This window comes from Saccopteryx bilineata, chromosome 1, assembly GCF_036850765.1.
Source record: "Saccopteryx bilineata isolate mSacBil1 chromosome 1, mSacBil1_pri_phased_curated, whole genome shotgun sequence".
Lineage (NCBI taxonomy): Eukaryota > Metazoa > Chordata > Mammalia > Chiroptera > Emballonuridae > Saccopteryx > Saccopteryx bilineata.
Window position 1 is genome coordinate 137,051,182 of NC_089490.1, and position 21,606 is coordinate 137,072,787.

The following is a 21,606-nucleotide window of genomic DNA, read 5'->3' on the forward strand; positions in this document are numbered from 1 at the left end:
CATTGATTGCTTTCTCATATGTGCCTTGACTGCAGGCCTTCAGCAGACCGAGTAACCCCTTGCTTGAGACAGTGACCTTGGTCCAAGCTTTTGCTCAAGCCAGATGAGCCAGTGCTCAAGCTGGCGACCTCAGGGTCTTGAACCTGGGTCCTTCCGCATCCCAGTCCAACACTCTATCCACTCTGCCACCGCCTGGTCAGGCTACGATACTTCTTTATTTTTAAAAAATTCCATTATAGCCTGACCAGGTGGTGGCGCAGTGGATAGAGCGTCAGACTGGGATGCGGAAGGACCAAGGTTCAAGACCCCAATGTCGCCAGCTTGAGCGCGGGCTCATCTGGCTTGAGCAAAGAGCTCACCAGCTTAGACCCAAGGTCGCTGGCTCCAGCAGGGGGTTACTCGGTCTGCTGAAGGCCCGTGGTCAAGGCACATGTGAGAAAGCAATCAATGAACAACTAAGAAGCTGCAATGCGCAACGAGAAACTGATGATTGATGCTTCTCATCTCTCTCCATTCCTATCTGTCTGTCCCTGTCTATCTCTGCCTCTGTAAAAAAAAAAAAAAAAAAAAAAAAATTCCATTATAAAGATTTACAACTTTTGTACTCGTCTGTACTCGATATGAACTATTTGATGTTTAGCCGTGATGTGAAACCCACATTCTTTTAGGTGGAGTTTGCCAGTGCGCACCCAAGGCCAAACAATTCGTTATTTTTGTGGTCAAGTATGCTGAATCAAGTGGCATTGTAGCATAGACAATAGCTGCAGTTGATAACTGGAAATGTGTCCAGGCTGTTTGTAAAATGAAATAATTGTTTTATTTGCAATATAACCCCTTCAAGCTCATTCTATTAATTAAATGTTGTTTTGATTGATTGCAATACAGTTTGGATATTTATACAGTGTGTAATTATATTTTTATTAAAAATATTTTTATTTAAAATAATAATTGTATATTAAATTTTTTTCACTCACATTTATTCATAAACAAATTACATAATAAAATTTTGTTTACTTAAACGAATCGTTTTTGTATTTAACATTTTTTAATTTTAATATTTCGTCTGGCCCATGAAAAAAGTTTTCTTTCTAATCTGGCCCAGGGTCAAAAACTGTTGGCCACACCTGGGGTATAGTGAAGGTGTATCAGGAACCCATAGCTTTTTATTTGGCTTAACTTTTTAGATTTTGATAGTAGTCGGTGGACACCCTTATATGTGTTTTATATGCCAGAAGACTTAGTCACTGGTGTATTCAAATTTTGCCGTCAGGTTAGCTCGTTTGGGAGAAGACCTTTGGTAGAAGGTTACTTCAGGGTAAGAAGTGAGCAAGTCACTAAGTCCCAGATTCAAGGAGAGGGCATATCGCTGCCTTACAACAAGAAGAAGAGGGACAAATTGGCATACATTTTTTAAACCACGATTTTGTCACTACTTACCTGTGTGCATCAGGATTTTCTCAATAGTATGCAATCACATACAATAATAAATTAGATCCTCCACTTGACAGAAGGGTAACTATCATATATAACCCCTGACCTAAATTTTTTATATTCAGAGCTTTTTATTTATCATAGCTTTGTTCTCATTGATTTTCATAATAATTGACTATAAAATTCAACTTGTAAGTGTACTCCAAATAGTATTGGTAAGATCTAGGTTTTTTTTTTTTTTTTCTGAAGCTGGAAACAGGGAGAGACAGTCAGACAGACTCCCGCATGCGTCCGACCGGGATCCACCCGGCACGCCCACCATGGGGCAACGCTCTGCCCATCCTGGGCGTCGCCATGTTGCGACCAGAGCCACTCTAGCGCCTGAGGCAGAGGCCACAGAGCCATCCCCAGCGCCCGGGCCATCTTTGCTCCAATGGAGCCTTGGCTGCGGGAGGGGAAGAGAGAGACAGAGAGGAAAGCACGGCGGAGGGGTGGAGAAGCAAATGGGTGCTTCTCCTGTGTGCCCTGGCCGGGAATCGAACCCGGGTCCTCCGCACGCTAGGCCGACGCTCTACCGCTGAGCCAACCGGCCAGGGCCAGTGAGATATAGTTTTAAAGGGCTGCCCCTAAAGGGTTTGGAAGCCGGTGCTAGTGGACTTCTGCATTTTGGGGAGGAGCCACTGAGAGATTCTCCCTAAGCTTTTGTTTTAGGGACGGAGCCGCATGAGTTACTCTGAATTTCAGGAACGTAAAAGCTTTTAGAGCAGTGGTCCCCAACCTTTTTTGGGCCACAGACCGGTTTAATGTCAGAAAATATTTTCACGGACCAGCCTTTAGGGTGGGACGGATAAATGTATCACGTGACCGAGACAAGCGTCAAGAGTGAGTCTTAGATGGATGTAACAAAGGGAATCTGGTCATTTTTAAAAAATAAAACATCGTTCAGACTTAAATATAAATAAAACAAAAATAATGTGTTATTTATTCTTTCTCTGCGGACCAGTACCAAATGGCTCACAGACCGGTATCTATCCGCGGCCCAGGGGTTGGGGACCACTGTTTTGAGCATATAGTACTATCCAGTTAGCTCTGCCACAGTGCTTTCCCACTGAATTGTGATTAAATACTGCCTTAGTGGCCCTGGCCGGTTGGCTCAGTGGTAGAGCATCAGCCTGGTGTGCGGAAGTCCCGGGTTTGATTCCCGGCCAGGGCACACAGGAGGGGCGCCCATCTGCTTCTCCACCCCTCCCCCTCTCCTTCCTCTCTGTCTCTCTCTTCCCCTCCACAGCCGAGGCTCCACTGGAGCAAAAGATGGCCCAGGCGCTGGGGATGGCTCCTTGGCCTCTGCCCCAGGCGCTAGAGTGGCTCTGGTCGCGACAGAGCGACGCCCCCTGGTGGGCGTGCCGGGTGGATCCCGGTCGGGCGCATGCGGGAGTCTAACTGTCTCTCCCCGTTTCCAGCTTCAGAAAAGTACAAAAAAAAAAAAAAAATACTGCCTTAGCTTGCTTGCTCAACAGTCTGGGAACTGGGTGCCCACTGCGGCGCTGGCCTCCCCAGCACAATGTCCCTCATGCCAAAACAGGTAAGTCCTCCAGACATTAGCTGATGCCTCTTAGATGTGCTTGTGTGTTGCCCACTCCTCTCTGCAGCTCCTAGGCTGCCTTCTCTACTGGCCCTTGAGGGGCAGCTTTTCTATACTGGCAAAGTCCCAGGTTAGCAGTCAAGAAACTCAGATGTTTGTCTCTATTGTCCACTCATTAGTTGCATATAGTTTCAGGCTTCAGATGAAAAATCTCCATTGCACATTTTTCTCCTTCACTGAATGGATTAAACCAATTTGTGCTGTTGCCGTCAGAGGTTTGTGGAGAGGCTCAAACAATGTTGTGGATGTGACAATTCTGGCAATCACGTGTGAGTGATTCTTACCCACTTTGCTTTTGTTTCAGACCAAGGGGTGGGAGACTGGATTCAGGTCCCAGCTCCAGTCTTAGGGTCACACTGGGGCCCCTCCAGCTCACCTGATCCTTTTGGCCGGACACATACCTCTACATACACCCACACCAGGGCTCTGTTCCAGCCAGGCGAGGCCAGTCCCTTGATTCACGAGTACCCGCACCGAAGTCCTCCCTCTGATCTTCCAGTCAAATCTTCACCCCTCTTCCCACTTCTACACCCAGTGCCATGTCTGCTTCCCCTGGAAAGCCCTGGCAAGTCAACCAAGTGACCCTTCTTCAGCCTGCACTTTACTCTTGTTCTGTTAGAGTTCATCCCTCATTTCTCCATGCCTTAGTGTTCTTGGCCTGATCCTTGAGAGTCAACTCACTGCCGGCTCATGCCCTGTTGACCTTTTTCCTTTTGGCCTCCCCATTGAACTGTCAGTATCTTAGGCACCGGAGGGTGCAGTCATGTCAGCTGTGCTGAGCTTGCCTACCGAGGGGAGCATTTAGGGCTTTGGTGGAGGACACAGAAGCCTCTCCTCCTAGCTGGCTCTCTGTTGGGCTCTGGAGTGTGTTTCTGCCCCTCTGTCACTCACCATCACACAGCCCCTGTAGGACAGGTGGCTGATGGGAGCCTGCTGGACCAGCCCCTGCTTTTGTGGCCCGGGGGCGAAGGGCAGTATATATACGATTTCTCTACCTCTTCCAATCTTACGTGCCCCCATTTGGACCTTCACTGCCATGACTTCCCTCAGCTTGCCACCACCCATCCTTCTCACCCAGACCTGGTGACTCGTAAAGAACAAGTAAGTTTGGGGACCCAATGCAATCTTTTAATTCCAAGCAGAGTTCCCCGCCCCCACCATCATCATCATCACACACACACACACAGTGGAAAGGGATGCTGGGGTCTGGGCAGGAACAAAACCCAGACCTGGGCAAAAAATATATATATAATTATATACACATATGTATTTGTAGAGAAGAAAAGCTGGGAATGTGGTTAGGTAGGGCAGAGAGTTGGGTAAGGAGAACAGCTGAGAGTGCCCCAATAAATTACATTCTTTAGAGAGCAGGGGGGGATGCATGGGTGTGGGTGGGGCCTGGTGGGTGATATCTGGTAACCAGGACGCTCAACCTGGCCCCTTGACCCCATCTGAGGGAGCCTGTAGGCCTGGTTCTGCCTAGGACCTGGATGTTGGAAGGTAGGATGCTAGCTCACTTTGCCTGGAGGCTGATGGAAGGCTGGGTTCAGTACAGGCAACATCTCCACTCTAAGCCAAGGCTTCTGGAGAAGCCACAGGGCTGAGCCTGAGTCTTCGAAGGTAGGATTTGCAAGGAAGGAACAGGGTAAGCTGGAGGGTGGGGCAGCCTCCTTGCTGGAGGCTGAGCTCAGCCTTGCTCCTGAGGGAGTCAGAGAGGAGGGATGCTCAGGTATAGGGGAAGATGGGACAAGGCGTGCTGGGCAGACACAGGATCCTGGAGCTGTCCCTGCCTGCCTGCTGCTTCCCACCCTCACCTCCTGCCAGGCTGGACAGTTCTCCCCACCCACTGGTCAAGATGTTAACAGGCCTGACCACCAGGTGCCATGTTCACGTCTTCTCGCTCTCACTCTTCTGGGGACCTTTCTTCATGGGGTGTGGGCAGGAGAGGTGCATACATTAACTCTGTGTGCTGAGTCCAGCCTGGGTTTGCCCTGTGCAGTGAGGACCAGGGATGAGGGGAGGCCCCCGGCTCGCTATGGGAGGAACTGTGTCCCACAACCTAAAGTTGACAGGGGGCCTGGGCTCCCCTGGACCTAGCGAGTGGAGCCAACTCCATCTCTTCCCACCTCCCTGCTCCCCCTAGAGATGATGCCTTAGGGTCTAGAGACCCAGCTCCAGAGAGCAGCAAGGGTGAGGGTCAGTCACAGAGGTGGGTGGTCAGAAGAGAGAAGCCTTCTTCTTGAGTTCGTTCCGTTTCCACAGAGCCAGCTTGCTAAACTCCTCAGGAGACATGGCAAATACCCTGGAGAAGTCTTCAGCTGACAGATGCCTCTGAAAGGGACACACCAAGGCCACTTAGGGGAAGGACGGTGGGGCTGGGCTGAGTGACAAAGGGGCACTCAGACCAGGAAGCACAGGTCTTGCGCCAGGCAGGAGGCTGCCCTTCCTGGAGCCCTGCACCCACCCAGCACCCCTCCCCCTGTCCCCCCCTTCCCCGGCATACCTCAAGCCGCATCCGGTCCACCCCTGGAGGCAGCTTGGTTCTCCCCTTATTGGTCACCACCAGCATTTCATAGGGATAGATCTGGGGGTAGGGGAGGAGCAGTCTTAGGCTCATAGCGTTCCCTGTTGCTGTGAGCCCTCAACTTCCCAGGCCCCCTTATCAGCCTGCAGGGGCCAATGGGTTCATGCCATGTTGCCATCCATCTCCCCCAGCTTCCCTGTAACCCCCCATCAGCAAATCCAGGAGGACCCCTTAGTGCATTCACTTCCCTGGCTTCGCCCCAAGCTGGCCCACCCCACTGTTGCTTCTGGCCCCTGCCCCTCACCTTCTGCTCCAGCACACAGGGCAGGGAGTTCCCCCGGTCCATCCTCCCCCTCTGGCCCTCTCCATTCTGGGGAGACCAAAGCCGCAGTGAGCCAGAGTGGGGCAGGGAGACTCCCCAGCCTTACCCTGGGCTTCTCATGTGCTCACCAGTGACTCTGTGGCCCAACACCCCCACCCCAACACTGCTAGTTGCCTATCCGTGGGTTCCGGCGTTCCACGTGTTCCCCTCCAGAAGACACTCACCTGCAGGCCTGTGGGAGAGAGGAGTCATTGTTCAGAGGCAGCGCTGAGATCATGAAGCCTCCAAACCTGCCAGCTGAGCCCTCCAGACCCCCAGCCACACAGCCCTGCCCATTTCCCAGACGCAGCTGCCCCGGAGGCCTACTTAAGCCCCTTTCCAGGATTGCCTGACCCTGCCTCTTACCTGGGCTTCCAGTCTCACTCCCGGATGGGCTGAAGTCTGTGGACTGTAGCTAGAAAGGACATAGAGGGATCAGAAGGAAACTGGAGTGTTCCTCATCGGTCCCTCTCCCCCAAGTAGCTCAGTCCTTCAAAGGATCCCACATGCACACTCTTCCCCTGCAGTCTGGGACCTTACCCGGCTCAGGGTGGTCCTGCCATAGGCTGGGAGGGAAGATGACTTAGATGTTCCAGCGTGCAAGGCTAGAAGAGAGCGAGAGGCCTGTTCAGTCCCTCTGGGCTCAACAGCCATTTCTGAGAGGCTCCCTCGCCAGCCTCCCCTGCCAGGGTCAGGGCAGCGAAGGGCAGACTCAGGGGAACTTGGTGGGCCTCTGCGGGCTTCTAGCTCTTGCCCATGATCTTCAGTGAGTGACATCATGCAGGTGCCTCTGAACTATCTCTAATCCTTTTCCTCTTTCTCTAACACCAGTGTACCAAAAACTCATTTGGGCCAAATGCCTGAGTATTAAAGTCCATAGTTAGCCAGTGAGTCAGATGATGAGGCTCACCATAGTAAAATGAACTTCTGGGATACAAAAATAAATCTGACATCTAGTGAAAATAATCAAAACATTACAATTTTGTTAACTAGCAAATTTAGTAACCAAATTACCAACATTTGATGTTGTGATACAGAAACAATAACTTTCTTAGCACTGCCAGCTAGGAGTGCATCAGCAATGTACTTCGCATTTGCATGATCAGATGTCACTTTTCATTTTTTTTTCTTTTTAATTGAGAGGTAGGGAGGCAGACAGACAGGCTCCCATATGCGCCTGACCAGGATTCACCTGATAAGCCCCCTACTGGGCAAATCTCTGTCTGTAAGGGGCTGCTGCTCCATTGCTTAGCAACTGAGCTATTTTAGGGCCTGAGGTAAGGCCATGGAGCCATCCTCAGTGCCTGGGGCCAACTTGGTCAAAGCATTTGAGCCATGGCTGCAGGAGGGGAAGAGAGAGAAAACGGGGAGGGGTTAAGCAGATGGTCGCTTCTACCTGTGTGCACTGACCAAGAATTGAACCAGGGACTTCCACACACCGGACCAATGCTCTATCACTGAACCAACCAGCCAGGGCCCAAATGTCACTTTCAACTTGCACATTTAATAACATCACTAAGTTTTTAAGCACTGCAGATTATAATTCAGAAAAATTGGTTTTCAGTAATAGGTTTTCCTAGAAAGACTTTGTACCTAAGATTCTTAGTTTGGGCAGCTCTCAAAACTCCTTCATCTCCAATTACTAAAGTGATCTGCGTTCTATAGCAATTGTTTTGACCAGACTTTCTGTTTAAATATTTAGTCTTGACAGACTCAAAACTATAAGAAACTTTCTTCTTAAAACATTCTTATAAAATTTGTTACTTGGGAGTTTAATTGGTAAAACCAATATGTGTTTGGGGGACCTTATTTGTTTTTGTCCCAGATGCTTAATTTTTAAGATATTTAATACTTATTTTTTTATAGAAAATTACCTGCTTTTGGAATCCTCATTCATTATTACAGCATTTTACTTTTGTAATAAGTATACATTTCTACTTCAACTGACTGAAAAATTTTCAATCTACAAAGCATACCAGAAGGTTTTCATTCCAAATGACTTGTAAATGCTTAATTATGTTTGAAGGTGACCATTTAATGTTACCATGAAGTCAGAATGACATGCCTATCCATAATTCTGAAACCGTTAAGGTTGATTAGCTGTGACTGTGACCCATGCAATCCTGTGATCTTTGATCACAGACTAGTTCAGGGGCCAAAATGAAGATGGCCAAGACGTCTGGTGTTCAGCTTTACAAGGCTGAATGGAAGTTACGGAGCTAATTTTGACTGAAAGCAAATTCTAGTAAAACATGGAGACTGAATTCAACCTTCAGAGCATCTCTCCGTCTCATTCTTTAGGCCTAAATTGTTTATTACACATTCTTTTTTTTTTTTTTTTTTTTGTATTTTTTTCTGAAGCTGGAAACGGGGAGAGACAGTCAGACAGACTCCCGCATGCGCCCGACCAGGATCCACCCGGCACGCCTACCAGGGGCGATGCTCTGCCCCTCCAGGGTGTCGCTCTGTTGCGACCAGAGCCACTCTAGTGCCTGGGGCAGAGGCCAAGGAGCCATCCCCAGCGCCCAGGCCATCTTTGCTCCAATGGAGCCTTGGCTGCGGGAGGGGAAGAGAGAGACAGAGAGGAAGGAGAGGGGGAGGGGTGGAGAAGCAGATGGGCACTTCTCCTGTGTGCCCTGGCCAGGAATCGAACCCGGGTCCCCCTGCACGCCAGGCCGATGCTCTACCGCTGAGCCAACCGGCCAGGGCCTACACATTCTTTAAAAGTTCTCTTATGCCTGATCAGGTGGTGGCGCAGTGGATAGAGCGTCGGACTGGGATGCAGAAGACTCAGGTTCGAGATCCCGAGGTCACCAGCTTGAGCGCGGGCTCATCTGGTTTGAGCAAAAGCCCACCAGCTTGAGCCCAAGGTCGCTGGCTCCAGCAAGGGGTCACTCAGTCTGCTGAAGCCCCGTGGTCAAGGTACGTATGAGAAAGCAATCAATGAACAACTAAGGTGTTGCAACGCGCAATGAAAAACTAATGATTGATGCTTCTCATCTCTCTCCGTTGCTGTCTGTCTGTCCCTGTCTATCCCTCTCTCTGACTCACTCTCTGTCTCTGTAAAAAATAAATAAATAAATAAAATAAAATAAAAAAAAGTCCTCTTATAACTCTTCCCACCCATCCTAAACTATCGCCCTGGTGTCCTGGTGGCCCTGTGGGTGTCCTAGCCACACACACCCTCAGGTTCCTTGAATTCCCAACCCGGGGCCTTCACGGCCACTGCTCAGCACGGGGTCCTTTTTCAGCCACCCCTTGGGCCATACCATCTGCAATGCTCCCCCACATCTGAAGCCTGGGTACCCCACTTTGTGACCACAGCACCCTTCTTTGTCTGCGGCTCTGTTAGCCCTGTTCCCAGCACATCTGCTCGTCAGTCTCATGGCGGCCTCTGGTGTCCTGATCCCCCACACTCCACGTCCTTCCACCTCTGGCTGGGTATGAAACTGCTTCCACCAGCACGCAGCGGCTCACGTGGGCCCTCATCCCACAGCACCTGCCTCAGAACCCTCTGCCTGGACCGCCCAGGGCCCCCTCCCGTTGGCAGGCTGTGGGAGTGATGCCACACGGGGTAGATGACCCTCACTGCAGCTGGTGGCCTCGGTCAGCTCCCGTCCGTGCGGCAGCTATTCCAAACCTCCCTGATCTCAGCAGGCTTGTCCTTCTTTCGCTCACAGACAATCTCCATTTTGAATGTGGTCTGCTCCCAGGTCAAGTCCCCAGCTCTCAGAGAGAGAGGTCTCTCAAGGCCAGCCCCACATCCTCAGGCTGGGTCCCTCCCCAAATTCCTCCGAACCAGCCCTCAATTGGATTTTTTTTTTTTTTTTTTGAAGCTGGAAACGGAGAGACAGTCAGACAGACTCCTGCATGCGCCCGACCAGGATCCACCCAGCACGCCCACCAGGGGGCGTCGCTCTGCTGCGACCAAGGAGCCATCCCCAGCGCCCGGGCCATCCTTGCTCCAATGGAGCCCTGGCTGCGGGAGGGTAAGAGAGAGACAGAGAGGAAGGGGGGGGGTGGAGAAGCAAATGGGTGCTTCTCCTATGTGCCCTGGCTGGGAATCGAACCCGGGTCCCCCACACGCCAGGCCGACACTCTACCGCTGAGCCAACCGGCCAGGGCCCTCAATTGGATCTTAACATGAGTGCTCTCCAGGGTACAGCCTGGGTACCCTCCCTGCCCTCCCTCCTCTCCCTGCATCACCGTGTCTTCCTCATGGCCTTACTATACTGCCTATGACCTGCAGGCTCTACCTGCAGCCTTACTTGCCCCTTAAGCTCCCAACTCAGTCCAGCTTGCACTCCAAACCCAGCACGTCCCAAACCCGTCTCTCCATCCCCCACATCTGTCTCATGCACGATCTCTGTCCTAGTTCGTCATCACCCAGCACCCAAGACTAAACCCCGTTTTGTCTCCTGCTCACCTCCACTGTCCAATCAGCCACTGAGTCCACTTGACTTAATCTCCCATATATTTCTCAAACCCATTCCCTCTTCTCTGGACCTGTGCATATTTTAGCCCTAGCCTAGACTGCTGGAAAACATGGAAGACTGTCTCCAGAGATGGCCTGCAACACTCCCCCAGTGCCTGTCATCAGAAAATGGACTCTCTTCTCTCCCTGAGTCTGGGAGGCCAGGGAGGGGCTCTGACCAATGGAATGCAATGGAAGTGAGCTGTGTGGCTCCCAAGGCCAGGCTTCTAGAGGCCCTTTAACCCCCCCAGGTCTGGGTTCTCAGATCTGCCCTCTCCTCTCCAGTGGCTGCACTCTGAGGAACTCCAGGCTAGACGCGGGTGGTTCTAGGCATGGTATCCAGAGTCCAGAGTGCTGGCTACCCCATTGCCCTGGTTTTGACTCTGCCATGGCGCGGCGCACTCTGGGCTCTGTGATTCCAGGTTCCTAGAGGCTTCTCCACGGTGCAGGAGGTTTCCTGTTCCTGGCCTTTGTTCTTATTGTCCCCAGTGTCTGTGATCTCCTTCTTCCTCACTCACTGGGTCTCATTCTTCAAGACTCAGCACCCCTGACCCTCTGACCCAGGCCCTGTCACCTACATACCAGGCACATCCCATCATGCACCAAACCCCGGTGCTCACGTCAACTTCCCAATGACTGGAAGCTGCTGAAGGACAGGGCTCTATTTTTTCACATAGTTGACACTCAATAAGTGTTTGTTAAATAAAATTAGCTAATTCTGCTTTAGCTGATACTACCTTTTATAAGCCAACCGTGTTCCATGACAACTGGGGACTTCTTGCCCTGAAGAGTAGGTGAGCGCCTTGAGCCAGCGACCAATTTTTCTATGTTTCCTATACCCACAGTAGCACAGTGCTGGGCTCTGACCAACACACTCAGCCAACCAGTCAGTTCTGGCCTCGGCTCCGGCCAGGTGCCCCGAGTCCTGTTGTGGCACTCACAAGTATGGAAAGGTGTCCGGTCAGGCAGGGAGCGGGTTTTCCTCCGGATAGGCAACGACTTTTCCATCTCTTCTTTCAAGATCATCTTTCCCAAGTTGGAAGTAACCTGGGGAGGGAGAAAAGGAGATGGATCCAAGACTTGGACACTCATCTCTCATCTCCAAAAGGCTTAAAGTTGGGCATATTATAGACAGGATTGGGGACAGATTTCCCCTGAGGCTGGGCTGTACCTGGGAACCCACAGGCTCTGCCGTCTGGTCTACCACCCTGCCATGTTGGGTTTGGCCACCCTTGACAGCAAGGAGTCAGAGCCACTCAGAGTAACTCTGCCCTGGTGGCCTCCTATCCCAGGTCACGATGCCCAGAGCACAAGCCCGTGTCGCCATCAGTGGCTTGTGCATGACCTCAAACACCCTCTCTCCTCCCTTGGAGACCACCAGCCTGCTCTCCCCCTTCTCTCCCCACGGACTGCTCAGCCTGCTGAAACCTGGCACTGATGGGACCACCCTTTTTGTGCTTTTGACCCTAATATTAATGAGTGTTCCCCCAAATGCAGCCTGAAGTCCTGGTGTCCCTTCCAAAGTAGCATGAAGTCCCAGAAAAGAAAGGGAATTCCTCCCATGCTCTGCCCAGGTTGCTCTCCAGGCACGGACCCACTCAGAAGAGAATGGCTACAGAACTAGAACTTTATTCCAAGGAAGACACAGGGAGGTTGGGCTGGGGGTAACGAGATGCTACCTTACTGAGTTCCTCTCTCTGGCGCTCCCTGAGAGCCTTCATCTCCTCCGCAGAGTCATCATCCTCGTCCTCTTCCTCCTCCTCTGCCGCCCTCCGCGATGCTTTCCGCTTCCTCCATTCTGTTTCTGGGAGACACAGGCAAAAGCAAGGGTGTCAATAAGTGCTTTGCGGCCCTGGCTGGTTGGCTCAGTGGTAGAGCGTCGGCCTGGCGTGCGGGGGACCCGGGTTCAATTCCCGGCCAGGGCACATAGGAGAAGCGCCCGTTTGCTTCTCTACTCCCCCCCCTCCTTCCTCTCTGTCTCTCTCTTCCCCTCCCGCAGCCAAGGCTCCATTGGAGCAAAGATGGCCTGGGCGCTGGGGATGGCTCCTTGGCCTCTGCCCCAGGCGCTAGAGTGGTTCTGGTTGCGGCAGAGCGATGCCCCGGAGTGGCAGAGTATCGCCCCCTGGTGGGCAGAGCGTCGCCCCCTGGTGGGCGTGCCGGGTGGATCCCGGTTGGGCGCATGTGGGAGTCTGTTTGACTGTCTCTCCCCGTTTCTAGCTGCAGAAAAATACAAAAAAAAAAAAAAAAGTGCTTTGCTCAGCAAGTGTGAATCCTGTGCTGGCTGTGTGCATCTCGCTGGCCGAGCCTTAAAGCGAGCACTACAAATTATTTTCTTTAAATAAAATAAAATAAAAGTAACAATTGCCTTGCACTGAGGCTGGGTAGGCAATGTACACTCACATGACTTGAATTCATTGGGGACCACGACTTCATCTCATTTCTATTTTTCGTTCCCAGAGTTCCTACTACTGAGCCTGGGATGCAGCAGAAGTGACAAATGTCTGCTGAGTGGTCAAATAAATGAATGGAAAGTGATGAATGACTAACAAATAGGACACTGACACCAAAAGTTATAGTAGTGAGTAAGCAAGGAGCCTGCAGGGCTCTCTGGAGCACATAGGGTGGGGCGGGGTGGGCTCCCGGGGCACTGCCAGGGGCTGGGAGGCAGAGTCCTAGCTCCCTTTCCCTTCTCCAACAGTTTCTCTTACCCACGACAGCCAGCGACGGGGGGCATGGCCAGTAGTCTGTTTCGATCTTGGCTGGCTGGTTGGGGTCAGGGGGCTGGGCCGCAGGGAATTTAGATGACTCGATGATGAGGTCCTCAATTTGGTGCTTGCTCTGAGGGCTGCCTCCTGTGTACTCTGCAGGTGGAGGTCAGGGTCAGCCTATGCACACCCTATTCCCTCATGTCTTCCCCCTCCCCACCTTTGAGATTGTGGGTGTCAAAAGAGCATGCATTAGCCCTGGCCGGTTGGCTCAGTGGTAGAGCATCGGCCTGGTGTGCAGAAGTCCCGGGTTTGATTCCCGGCCAGGGCACACAGGAGAAGCGCCCATCTGCTTCTCCACCCCTCCCCCTCTCCTTCCTCTCTGTCTCTCTCTTCCCCTCCTGCAGCCAGGGCTCCATTGGAGCAGGGTTGGCCTGGGTGCTGAGGATGGCTCTGTGGCCTCTGCCTCAGGCACTGGAATGGCTCTGGTTGCAGCGGAGTGATGCCCCAGATGGGCAGAGCATCGCCCCCTGGTGGGCATGCCAGGTGGATCCCGGTCAGGCGCATGTGGGAGTCTGTCTGACTGCCTCCCTGTTTCCAACTTCAGAAAAATATGAAAAATTAAAATAAAAAAAAAAAAAGAGCATGCAAGGAAAAGCCCAGGGCCCAGCTATGTGTGGACATAGACAGTTCTTCTCCGAGCCCTCCCAGCATCGGGATCAGGCCAGCGAGGGGAACTTCACCTCTCTGCTTGTAGATGGGTGGCTTCTTGTAGATGTTGGAATCTGGGCGGGTGGTCTCTGTAGGGACAAAAGCGGGTGAGACGAAGGATGTGTTGACAGTGGGGGAAGCCGGGTCAGTGACGAGAATGGAGACAAGTGGAATGGGAGAAGGTAGGAAATTCATGGGCTCCTGTCAAAAGCTAAGACAGAACCAGAGCTCCTGAACTGCCCTTTGGAATTGGGCCTTTTTGTAGTTCTTGGGTGGGTGAGAGGAAAGATGAGGCAGGGCCCACCATCTTTGGGAGTTCCACCTGGGGTCCTGCCATCATGGGTCTTCTCAGTTCTGTAAGGAGCAGATGCCCCAGTGGGGGACTGAGAGCAAGGGGCTTGGATTCTGGAAGGAAAAAAGATGCTACCAGGCTGACAGTGAAACCTACCAGGATGGTGGAAATGGGGCAGGCTGGTTCTGGGGGTCCCAGTGGTTCTTGGAGCTAAAGCCTGAGAGATGGCCCCAGGGGACCGGTTCTCTGCCCACACCTGCTGAGCAGAAGAGAGGTTCGCTGCAGCCCCTGCTCCTGCCCCTCCGACCCAGGTAGGTGCAGCTTCTCCTCACCCACACCCTCTGTCCTCCCTCCGTGACAGCCCATCAGCCCCCAGCCCCCGGGCAGAGGAAGAGGACCCAAGGACTTGACCTGCTGATGGTACCTGACCCAGGGAGAAAAGGTTATATTAGGTCCTGGGTCAGACAGATAGATGGACAGGACTGGCCAGTGACGGGATGAGGGCCAGTGATTCCATCACCCCCTGGGCTCTGCAGAGCCCTGTCTGGATGCCCATGGGAGAGGGGGTTGGCCTGTCAGAGCAGGGCTGGGCAGCACTCACCTCTGGGGATGGTGGGGGGGATGTAGATTTGGGTGATAGTGAGCGCTGCAAAAGAGAGGCTTGTCAGAGCCACAGGGTAGGATTAAACCCTTGTCCCTAGACCCTCAGAGGGGCCACTGCCTCCCACCCCCAACTCTGCACCCTAGCCCAGCAATGTCTGAGCCCTCTCTTTATCAAGTCTCCCAGTTCCCAGTGCTGGTCCTCCCTCCCTTTCCCTCCCAGCACTCTTCTGGGCAGTCCTGTGTCTGTCCCGAGAATGCACCAGGAAGGACAGCTCCTAGACCTAGAGCAATGCACTTGTGCTCTGAGGGCCCACAGAGGAGGGCTGTAACGGTGTCCTCAGGGTCAGACCCACAAGCATCCAGGATCGGTCCGGGTGCCTGGCCGGGCATTTAAATCTCCTCCCAGCCTGCCTCATCTCGCTGCTCAGCCATGACATTATCTCTTTCTCAAATGCCATTTACAAAGCACCTGGCATGAGTGCTTTGTCTGGCACACTCGACTGCCTGGGGAGGTGGATGTGCAGAGGTACCACCTGTTTTACAGGAGGGGAAACTGAGACCATGATGTCATATAAGTCATTCTGCAAGGACTTTCAGCCTCTGAGTTCCATGCTCCAGGGTGTTTTCCACAAACCTGCTTTCTTTCTGCCCACTCCTACCCTCCTCCTACCTGACCCCTTGGCGTTGCTGCTATTCAAACACGCCCCCCCCCCCCCCCCCCCCCCGCTCTCTCGTGAAGGCTCCAGCCATCTCTGCCTGCTCTCTACAAACACTGGCTGTCACTGGTGGGTCCTGCGCATAGGTCCCTTTCTTGTTGTGGAGTCTGACCTCCAGGAGAGAAAGCTTGACAGGGATTCTGCCACCTATGCAGTGTGGCCTGAGGGAGCCCTTCTCCCAAGTCCTGTCCAAGAGGAAACTTCCCCCCCTCACCTCCCGGCTTCTGGGCAGCTCCACGTGTTCCAGGAGAGAATAGGTAAAGTGGGGCTCGTAGATCATGAGGTCAGGCCGCTCGATGTCCAGGATGGCCTTGTCCTTGGGGATGGCAGCCAAGTCCTTGTAGCCCAGCACCTGATTGTCCATCTTGGCCTGAAGGGAAATGGAAATGGTGTCAATGGAACAGGCATGCCCCTGGGGTCCTGGCCTTAGCAGCCAGACTTGCCATTTATTAGGAAGAAACTGGACAGGGTTTTTAGATGTCAGCTCCTATAAGTTAATGATTCCATTAGTTAATTCTAAGGGTTTAGAGAGTCACCTTAAAAACATAGTTCTTTATCTAGCACTCTGTGGACAAGACAGGACCAGACCAGGAGGAGGGCGGGGGAACTTTCTCTGGATTTTGAGGTTCTCTCTGCACACCAGCCCTGGCAGAACCATCATCAGGGGTGCTGAGTGAAGCTGCCCAGCATGGAGTGTGTTCCCACCCTTCCCTCCTGCCAGCCTGAGGGTGCTAGTGGCCAAGAGGTACTCACCACAATACTGGAGGGAGAGCCGGGAACACTGGAGTCTCGGGAGGAGCTGACGCTCCCGGGGGAGGTAAGTGGTTGCTGGGGAGAGTGAGAAGGCGGGCGTGGGAATGTGAGTGCGGGCGAGGGCCGCGGGCAGGGCACTCCAAAGGCTCGGACTGGTCCTAGGATGGGCCAGGGCATAGAGGGCTTCCTAGAGCGCGGCGCTGCGGGCAACCACCAGGTGGCACCATCGACCACCCGACCTGACCCTCGACTGGAAGCCTGGACCCCCACCCACCCTGAGCCCCAGGCCGTCACCGCCCAGGTTTGGGTGCAGCCCTGCGCACCTTCTGCAGCCGTTCCATGCAGCAGGCAGACTGGCGGTCTGGTCACTTGCAGATCTCTGTGTGCGAGGAGAGACGACACCGCGTCAAGCTCGGCTCAGCTCCTGGGCGATGTGCGCTTGGGGCCGCGAGGGCAGAAAGGGCGTGCTATTGGGCGGTAGCGTCCTCATTCCTCGGTGACTCTCCAGGCTTCGGGCCGAGTGCAGGGCCTGGAAGAGGAGGGAGAACGTGCCGGCCCGGCTGTCGGGCTGGGATCTCAGTGGACTGGGGCTGGGCAGCCCCTCGCGTTGGCTTGGGCTCCGGAGAGCAGGGCGGAAGGGCGCCAGGCGCAGGCTTTCCATTTGCTCAGCCTGGGAAAGCCAGCGTGCATGTGGACAGGGAAGTCGGGAAGTGCAGGGCTGCATTTGTTTTTGTGGCATTGTTCTCTGGCTAGAAAGGAAATGACGGCAGGGGCCAGCCATCCCAGTGCAGCCACTACATCCTCGCTTGGTCACACATCTGCCCTGCCCTGGGGCTGCAGGCCAGTTTCAGGTCCAAGTTCTTGCTTCCCCGTCTCTGCCATGCCTCCTTCCCTGGCTCTGTGCTGGCCCCTCCTCCCACTCCCCATCTATCCACTCCAAGCTCTCATGCCCCAGAAAGCTGAACACAAGGGTCTTAGAAACGCCTCTGTGGTGGGCACACAGGTAGGGGAGGATAGGATGCAAAGCCGAGGCGGGGTGAAGTGGTCAGGCCATTGGCTGGGGGCTGCCATTCTGCCCTGGCTCTGCCCTTGTGAAGAAGGGAGAGGAGGGTAGAGAGAGCTCACATCGCCGTATGACTGTCTCCCTGTCTGTACAGCAGTCAGACTCACTTGAAGAGTAAACCACCCTTAGGGGCCAAGGCACCATCCCACTGTTCACAGCCTTCTCAGATGCCTCTGTGAAGCTGCCCTCTGAAGTGTGACTCCCCTGCAGGCCAGCCCCCCCTGCTTCAGCAGGAGGGCATCCTGGTGGACATTGCTCTCCCTCTGTTCCTAGGCAGTTAGGTCCTGCCTGCTGCAGTAGATTAGTAGTTCCCTGTAGCACAGGCTGTCTTCTCCTTCCTCAGTGACTCTTTTGGCAATGCCCCCCCTCCCACATACTGGTACTGGACACATAATAACCATTCAATGAATGCCTGGCTGAGTTTCCGGTGTGATGGTGGCAGGGCACTATCTTTCCGTCTGCTGACAATAAGCCATAAAGTGAAGAGAACTGATGCCTACAGAGGTCCCGAAAAGAGGTGGCATAATGTTGTGGTTAAGAGCATGGACTCTGGTCTGACCAGGCAGTGGTGCATTGGATAGAGCATTGACCTGGGACACTGAGCTCACCAGTTTTGAAATCCCGAGGTTGATGGCTTAAGCATGGGATCATAGACATGACCCCATGGTCTCTGGCTAGAGCCCAAAGGTCACTGTCTTGAAACCCAAGGTCACTGGTTTGAGCCCAAGGACGCTGGCTTGAGCAAGGAGTCACTGGCTCAGCTGGAGCTCCTGGTTCAAGGCACATATGAGAAGCAATCATTGAACAACTAATGTGACTCAACTATGAGTTGATGCTCCTCATCTCTCTCCCTTCTTGTCTGTCTCTGTTTCTCCTCTCTCCCTGTCTCTCTTTGTCTCTCTTGCTAAAAAAAAAAAAAAAAGACTCTGGACCCAAAAGAGCCTGGGGGCATGAGTACAAGACTCAGAAGCTGTGTGACCTTGCACAAGTTATTTATCCTCTCTGTGCTTCATGTTTCTCATCTGTAAAATTGTGGATAGTATCATAGGGTTGCTCTGAGTATCTGATAAATTATAACATGTGAAATGCTCAAGACATTCTATGTAGAGTGCTAGCTATTATTATTTCTACCTCCACAAGGACCAAAGAACATTGATGGCTTTTCTGTAGCCTTTCTTTGCGACAGAGGGTTATGAAAAACTGAGGTCACTGATGCTCCCCATCTTCCCACCCATTACTTTGTCTCAGGACATGCTTCTGCTCACTGTCTCTACCACCAAACCCACCTGCTCGCTGCACCAGCAGCCCTCACTCCCACTTCCCTGCTCCTGCGCATGCCCTTTCACTATTCTCCATCCACCGCCTTGTCTTCAGGATTCCACCCATCCTTCATGGTCACTCCTAAACCATCCTCCCCTGGGAGGCCTCCCCTGCTATTCTAGTCCTCAGCCTTCTCTGAATTCCAGTGGGACTTAAAAAGAGAACCATGTAACTTCAGTCCTTGATTATATACTGCCTGACATGGGAACTTTTTTTTTTTTTCTAACTATAATGGCTGCTAATTTCTGGAGGGCAAACCAACAATAATAGCTATCATGTTTTGCATGCTCATAATAAGTACTTTAAAAAGATCATTTTGTTTCATCTCCCCAACAACCCTATAAGGTTAGCCCATTTTGCACATGAGAAAACTGAGGCTCAGAGAAGATAAAAACTTGTCTAGAGCCATGGAGCTGGAAATGATTGTGCCTTAGGCATTGGCATGATTCAGAGTACCTACTTAGTACTGTGGCAGGTACGTTGTGAGCATACAGCAGTATCTGCCACATTTCTCCAGTCTTTTTGGAATTCTAGAGCCAAGGCTTCTCCAAGACAAGACTCTGGCCATCAGGGTCACACTAGGTATTTGGTACCCAAGAAAAGACTCCATTCCAAAGCTTCATCCTTTCCCTGCCTTATTAGCACTCACTTTGTATTGCTTTTAACTAGGTGTCTGAGGATCAGGTTAAATCCCTAGTACATATACAAGAAACTGTTAGCTCCCTCTCTGTCCTCTTGAATCTCTCTTTTCTTAACAGACATCGTCAATCTAGTTATACACTTGGCCTAGCCCTAGAGGCAAATATTTATTCACCCATCAGTCCATCCATCCATTCACCCATCTATCCATCCATCCATCCTCAATCCATCCATCCATCCATCCATCCTCGATCCATTTATCCATCTAGCCACCCATCCATTCATCCATCCATCCTTCCTTCCATCTACTCATCTATCTATCCAACTACCCATCCATTTACCCACCACCCAGCCATGTATTGTTTTATCCAGCCATTTACCAAATACTTTCTCAGCACTGACCACAGAGCAGTACTATTGTGGTAAGTCCTCTGGATAACACAAAGATGAGTCAAAGGAGCTAGCTGCCCATCCAGAAATGAGGTATGTACATAGATAACTCCCATGCAAAGCAGAAAATTACACGTGCCAGATAAGATAGTGTAAGGGGCTGTGAGAGGTCATAGGAGAGAGGCTTACTTCTGCTGGGGTGTCCAAGGGGAAAACAAAAAAGGTTCCTTAGAGGAGGAGGTATGCGAGGTAGGCCGTGAAGGATGTCCAGTTTGAGATCATGCAAAAATTGAAAAAGGGGTTCTTGAAAGAGAAAGCAGCATGAATGAAGGTGAGGACATGGGGAAGCACTGGATCTGTCCGCGGAAGAACATGTATGGCTGAATCCTAGAGTTCATGAGGTTGAGGTATGTTTGGGGCAGGGGGCTAGGGCCAGACTGGAGGCCTTGAACTTAGACTAGGGGATTTAGTGGGCAACAGGGACCATGGAAGGCTTAGGCACTTGCTTTAAACAAAGAAGTGATAGATTCAAACAGTGGTTTGGGAAAAGGAATCTGGCTGCATCCGGGAGATGGACTGGACAGGAAGAGGCTGTCCAGTGAGAGACTGGCCAGGAAGCTATAGCAGCAGTTCAGGCAGGGGGACTGTGAGTGTCTAGACAGGGAGTGGGGCCAAAGGTGGGAAGGGGCAGGTGGGAGATATACCAGAGGCCGAGTGTGCACAACAGATGTGGAGAGCTGCTTGGTCAGGGGAGGGGCAGTTTGCAAGCCTGAGAGACAGGAGAAGGGGAAGCAGTGGGTTCGCTCTGCCAGGTGGCTGAGGTTGAGGTGGGTGCAGTAGGTGAACAGGTGAGAGCTTACAGAGAGAACAGGAGGCGGAGGGAGGCACAGGCTAGAGATAGAGATTTGGGAGCCGTTTGAGCTAGAGATGGTAGTCTGCACATGAGATTGCCAAGGGCTAAGGAGAAATAGTCCTCTGGGGAACAGCCAAGGGCTAGAAGAAATGGCCAGAGGCAGCATGGAAGGGAGGAGGAAATTAGATGGCCAACTCCTTGAAGGCAGGGAGTATGCCTCGTGAGTCTTTGTATTTTCAGCAAAGGACCCGACACACAGTCAGTGTACAATAAATACTGAGAGAAAGAATGGCAGTGGGGGTGGGGGAGGGGCTGAGAAAGAATGCCAAGGGGCCCAGAGTCCAGCCCCCAGAGAAAGCCAGAGAGTGAAAAGAGTGACAGCTCGCCCTTGTGGGTGTCAAGGTCTGGTGGCCTCTGGGAGCATCTTCAGAGGAATAGTGAGGCCTCCTTGTTAGGGATTACAGGGAGGGCAGGCCTGCTAGGACCCATGGGGGGTTCTTCCAAGAAACGTGATAGAGGGGCAGGATGGGCTGGGAAGAGTAACTTGGGAGGAGGCAAGATTAGCTGCAGGGTTTTAAGGAAAGGGGAGACTTGACCATGTCAGCAGGTAGAGGGAAGGATAAAGAGGAAGAGATGGCAGCAGCAGGAGCCGGGGTTCAGCAGGGTGGAGGGGCTGGTCCACGCCCAGCTGGAACACCAACTTTGGGAAGGAAACACTTGCTCCCCTGAACGGAGAGGATAGGGTAAGAATCAGGGTAACTGAGTATAGGGGCATTGAGAGGGGTCAATCCCAATTCGGAGGCCTTTATTAAAAGTGAGAGATAAAGGCCCTGGCTAGATAGCTCTGTTGGTTAGAGCATCTCCAGATATGCAGAGGTTGCCAGTTCGATTCCTGGTCAGGGCACATACAGAAACAGATCGATGTTTTTCTCTCTTTTCCTCTCTCTCTAAAATGAAGAAAGAAATGTAAAAGAAATGTGAGAGCTAAGGACCTGTGCAGATCTCACCAGCCAGCTGGCAGAGTTTAAAAAGAGCAGAGAAGTTTGCAAGAGTCACAGTGGGCAGTGTGGGTGGCTGAGTAGGTTGGGTAGAATGGATAGCGCCCCTTCTCCTGGGTGGCCAGGCAAAC

The 21,606-nt window shown here is 52.3% G+C and overlaps 1 protein-coding gene across 6 annotated transcripts in view; it reads right to left on the reverse strand.

Annotated features, from left to right (window-relative positions):
- Nucleotides 1-4,350: 4,350 nt before the first annotated feature.
- DMTN (dematin actin binding protein) overlaps nt 4,351-21,606 on the reverse strand; it is a 29,752-nt gene continuing 12,496 nt past the window's right edge. For 4 of the 6 annotated variants that reach the window (XM_066267981.1, XM_066267952.1, XM_066267961.1 and 1 more), the window contains 15 exons: nt 16,536-16,741; nt 16,213-16,287; nt 15,674-15,829; nt 14,742-14,786; nt 14,297-14,396; nt 13,881-13,937; nt 13,141-13,293; nt 12,112-12,236; nt 11,374-11,479; nt 6,499-6,563; nt 6,325-6,373; nt 6,048-6,151; nt 5,902-5,967; nt 5,577-5,657; nt 4,351-5,404 (listed from right to left, as the gene is read on the reverse strand). In XM_066267981.1, coding sequence (XP_066124078.1) covers nt 5,291-5,404; nt 5,577-5,657; nt 5,902-5,967; nt 6,048-6,151; nt 6,325-6,373; nt 6,499-6,563; nt 11,374-11,479; nt 12,112-12,236; nt 13,141-13,293; nt 13,881-13,937; nt 14,297-14,396; nt 14,742-14,786; nt 15,674-15,829; nt 16,213-16,287; nt 16,536-16,553 — 1,314 coding nt within the window. In that variant the 5' untranslated portion in view covers nt 16,554-16,741 and the 3' untranslated portion in view covers nt 4,351-5,290. Of the gene's footprint in view, nt 5,405-5,576; nt 5,658-5,901; nt 5,968-6,047; nt 6,152-6,324; nt 6,374-6,498; nt 6,564-11,373; nt 11,480-12,111; nt 12,237-13,140; nt 13,294-13,880; nt 13,938-14,296; nt 14,397-14,741; nt 14,787-15,673; nt 15,830-16,212; nt 16,371-16,535; nt 16,742-21,606 lie in introns of all 6 variants that reach the window. The other 2 variants (XM_066268000.1, XM_066267992.1) reach the window with 2 other exon arrangements.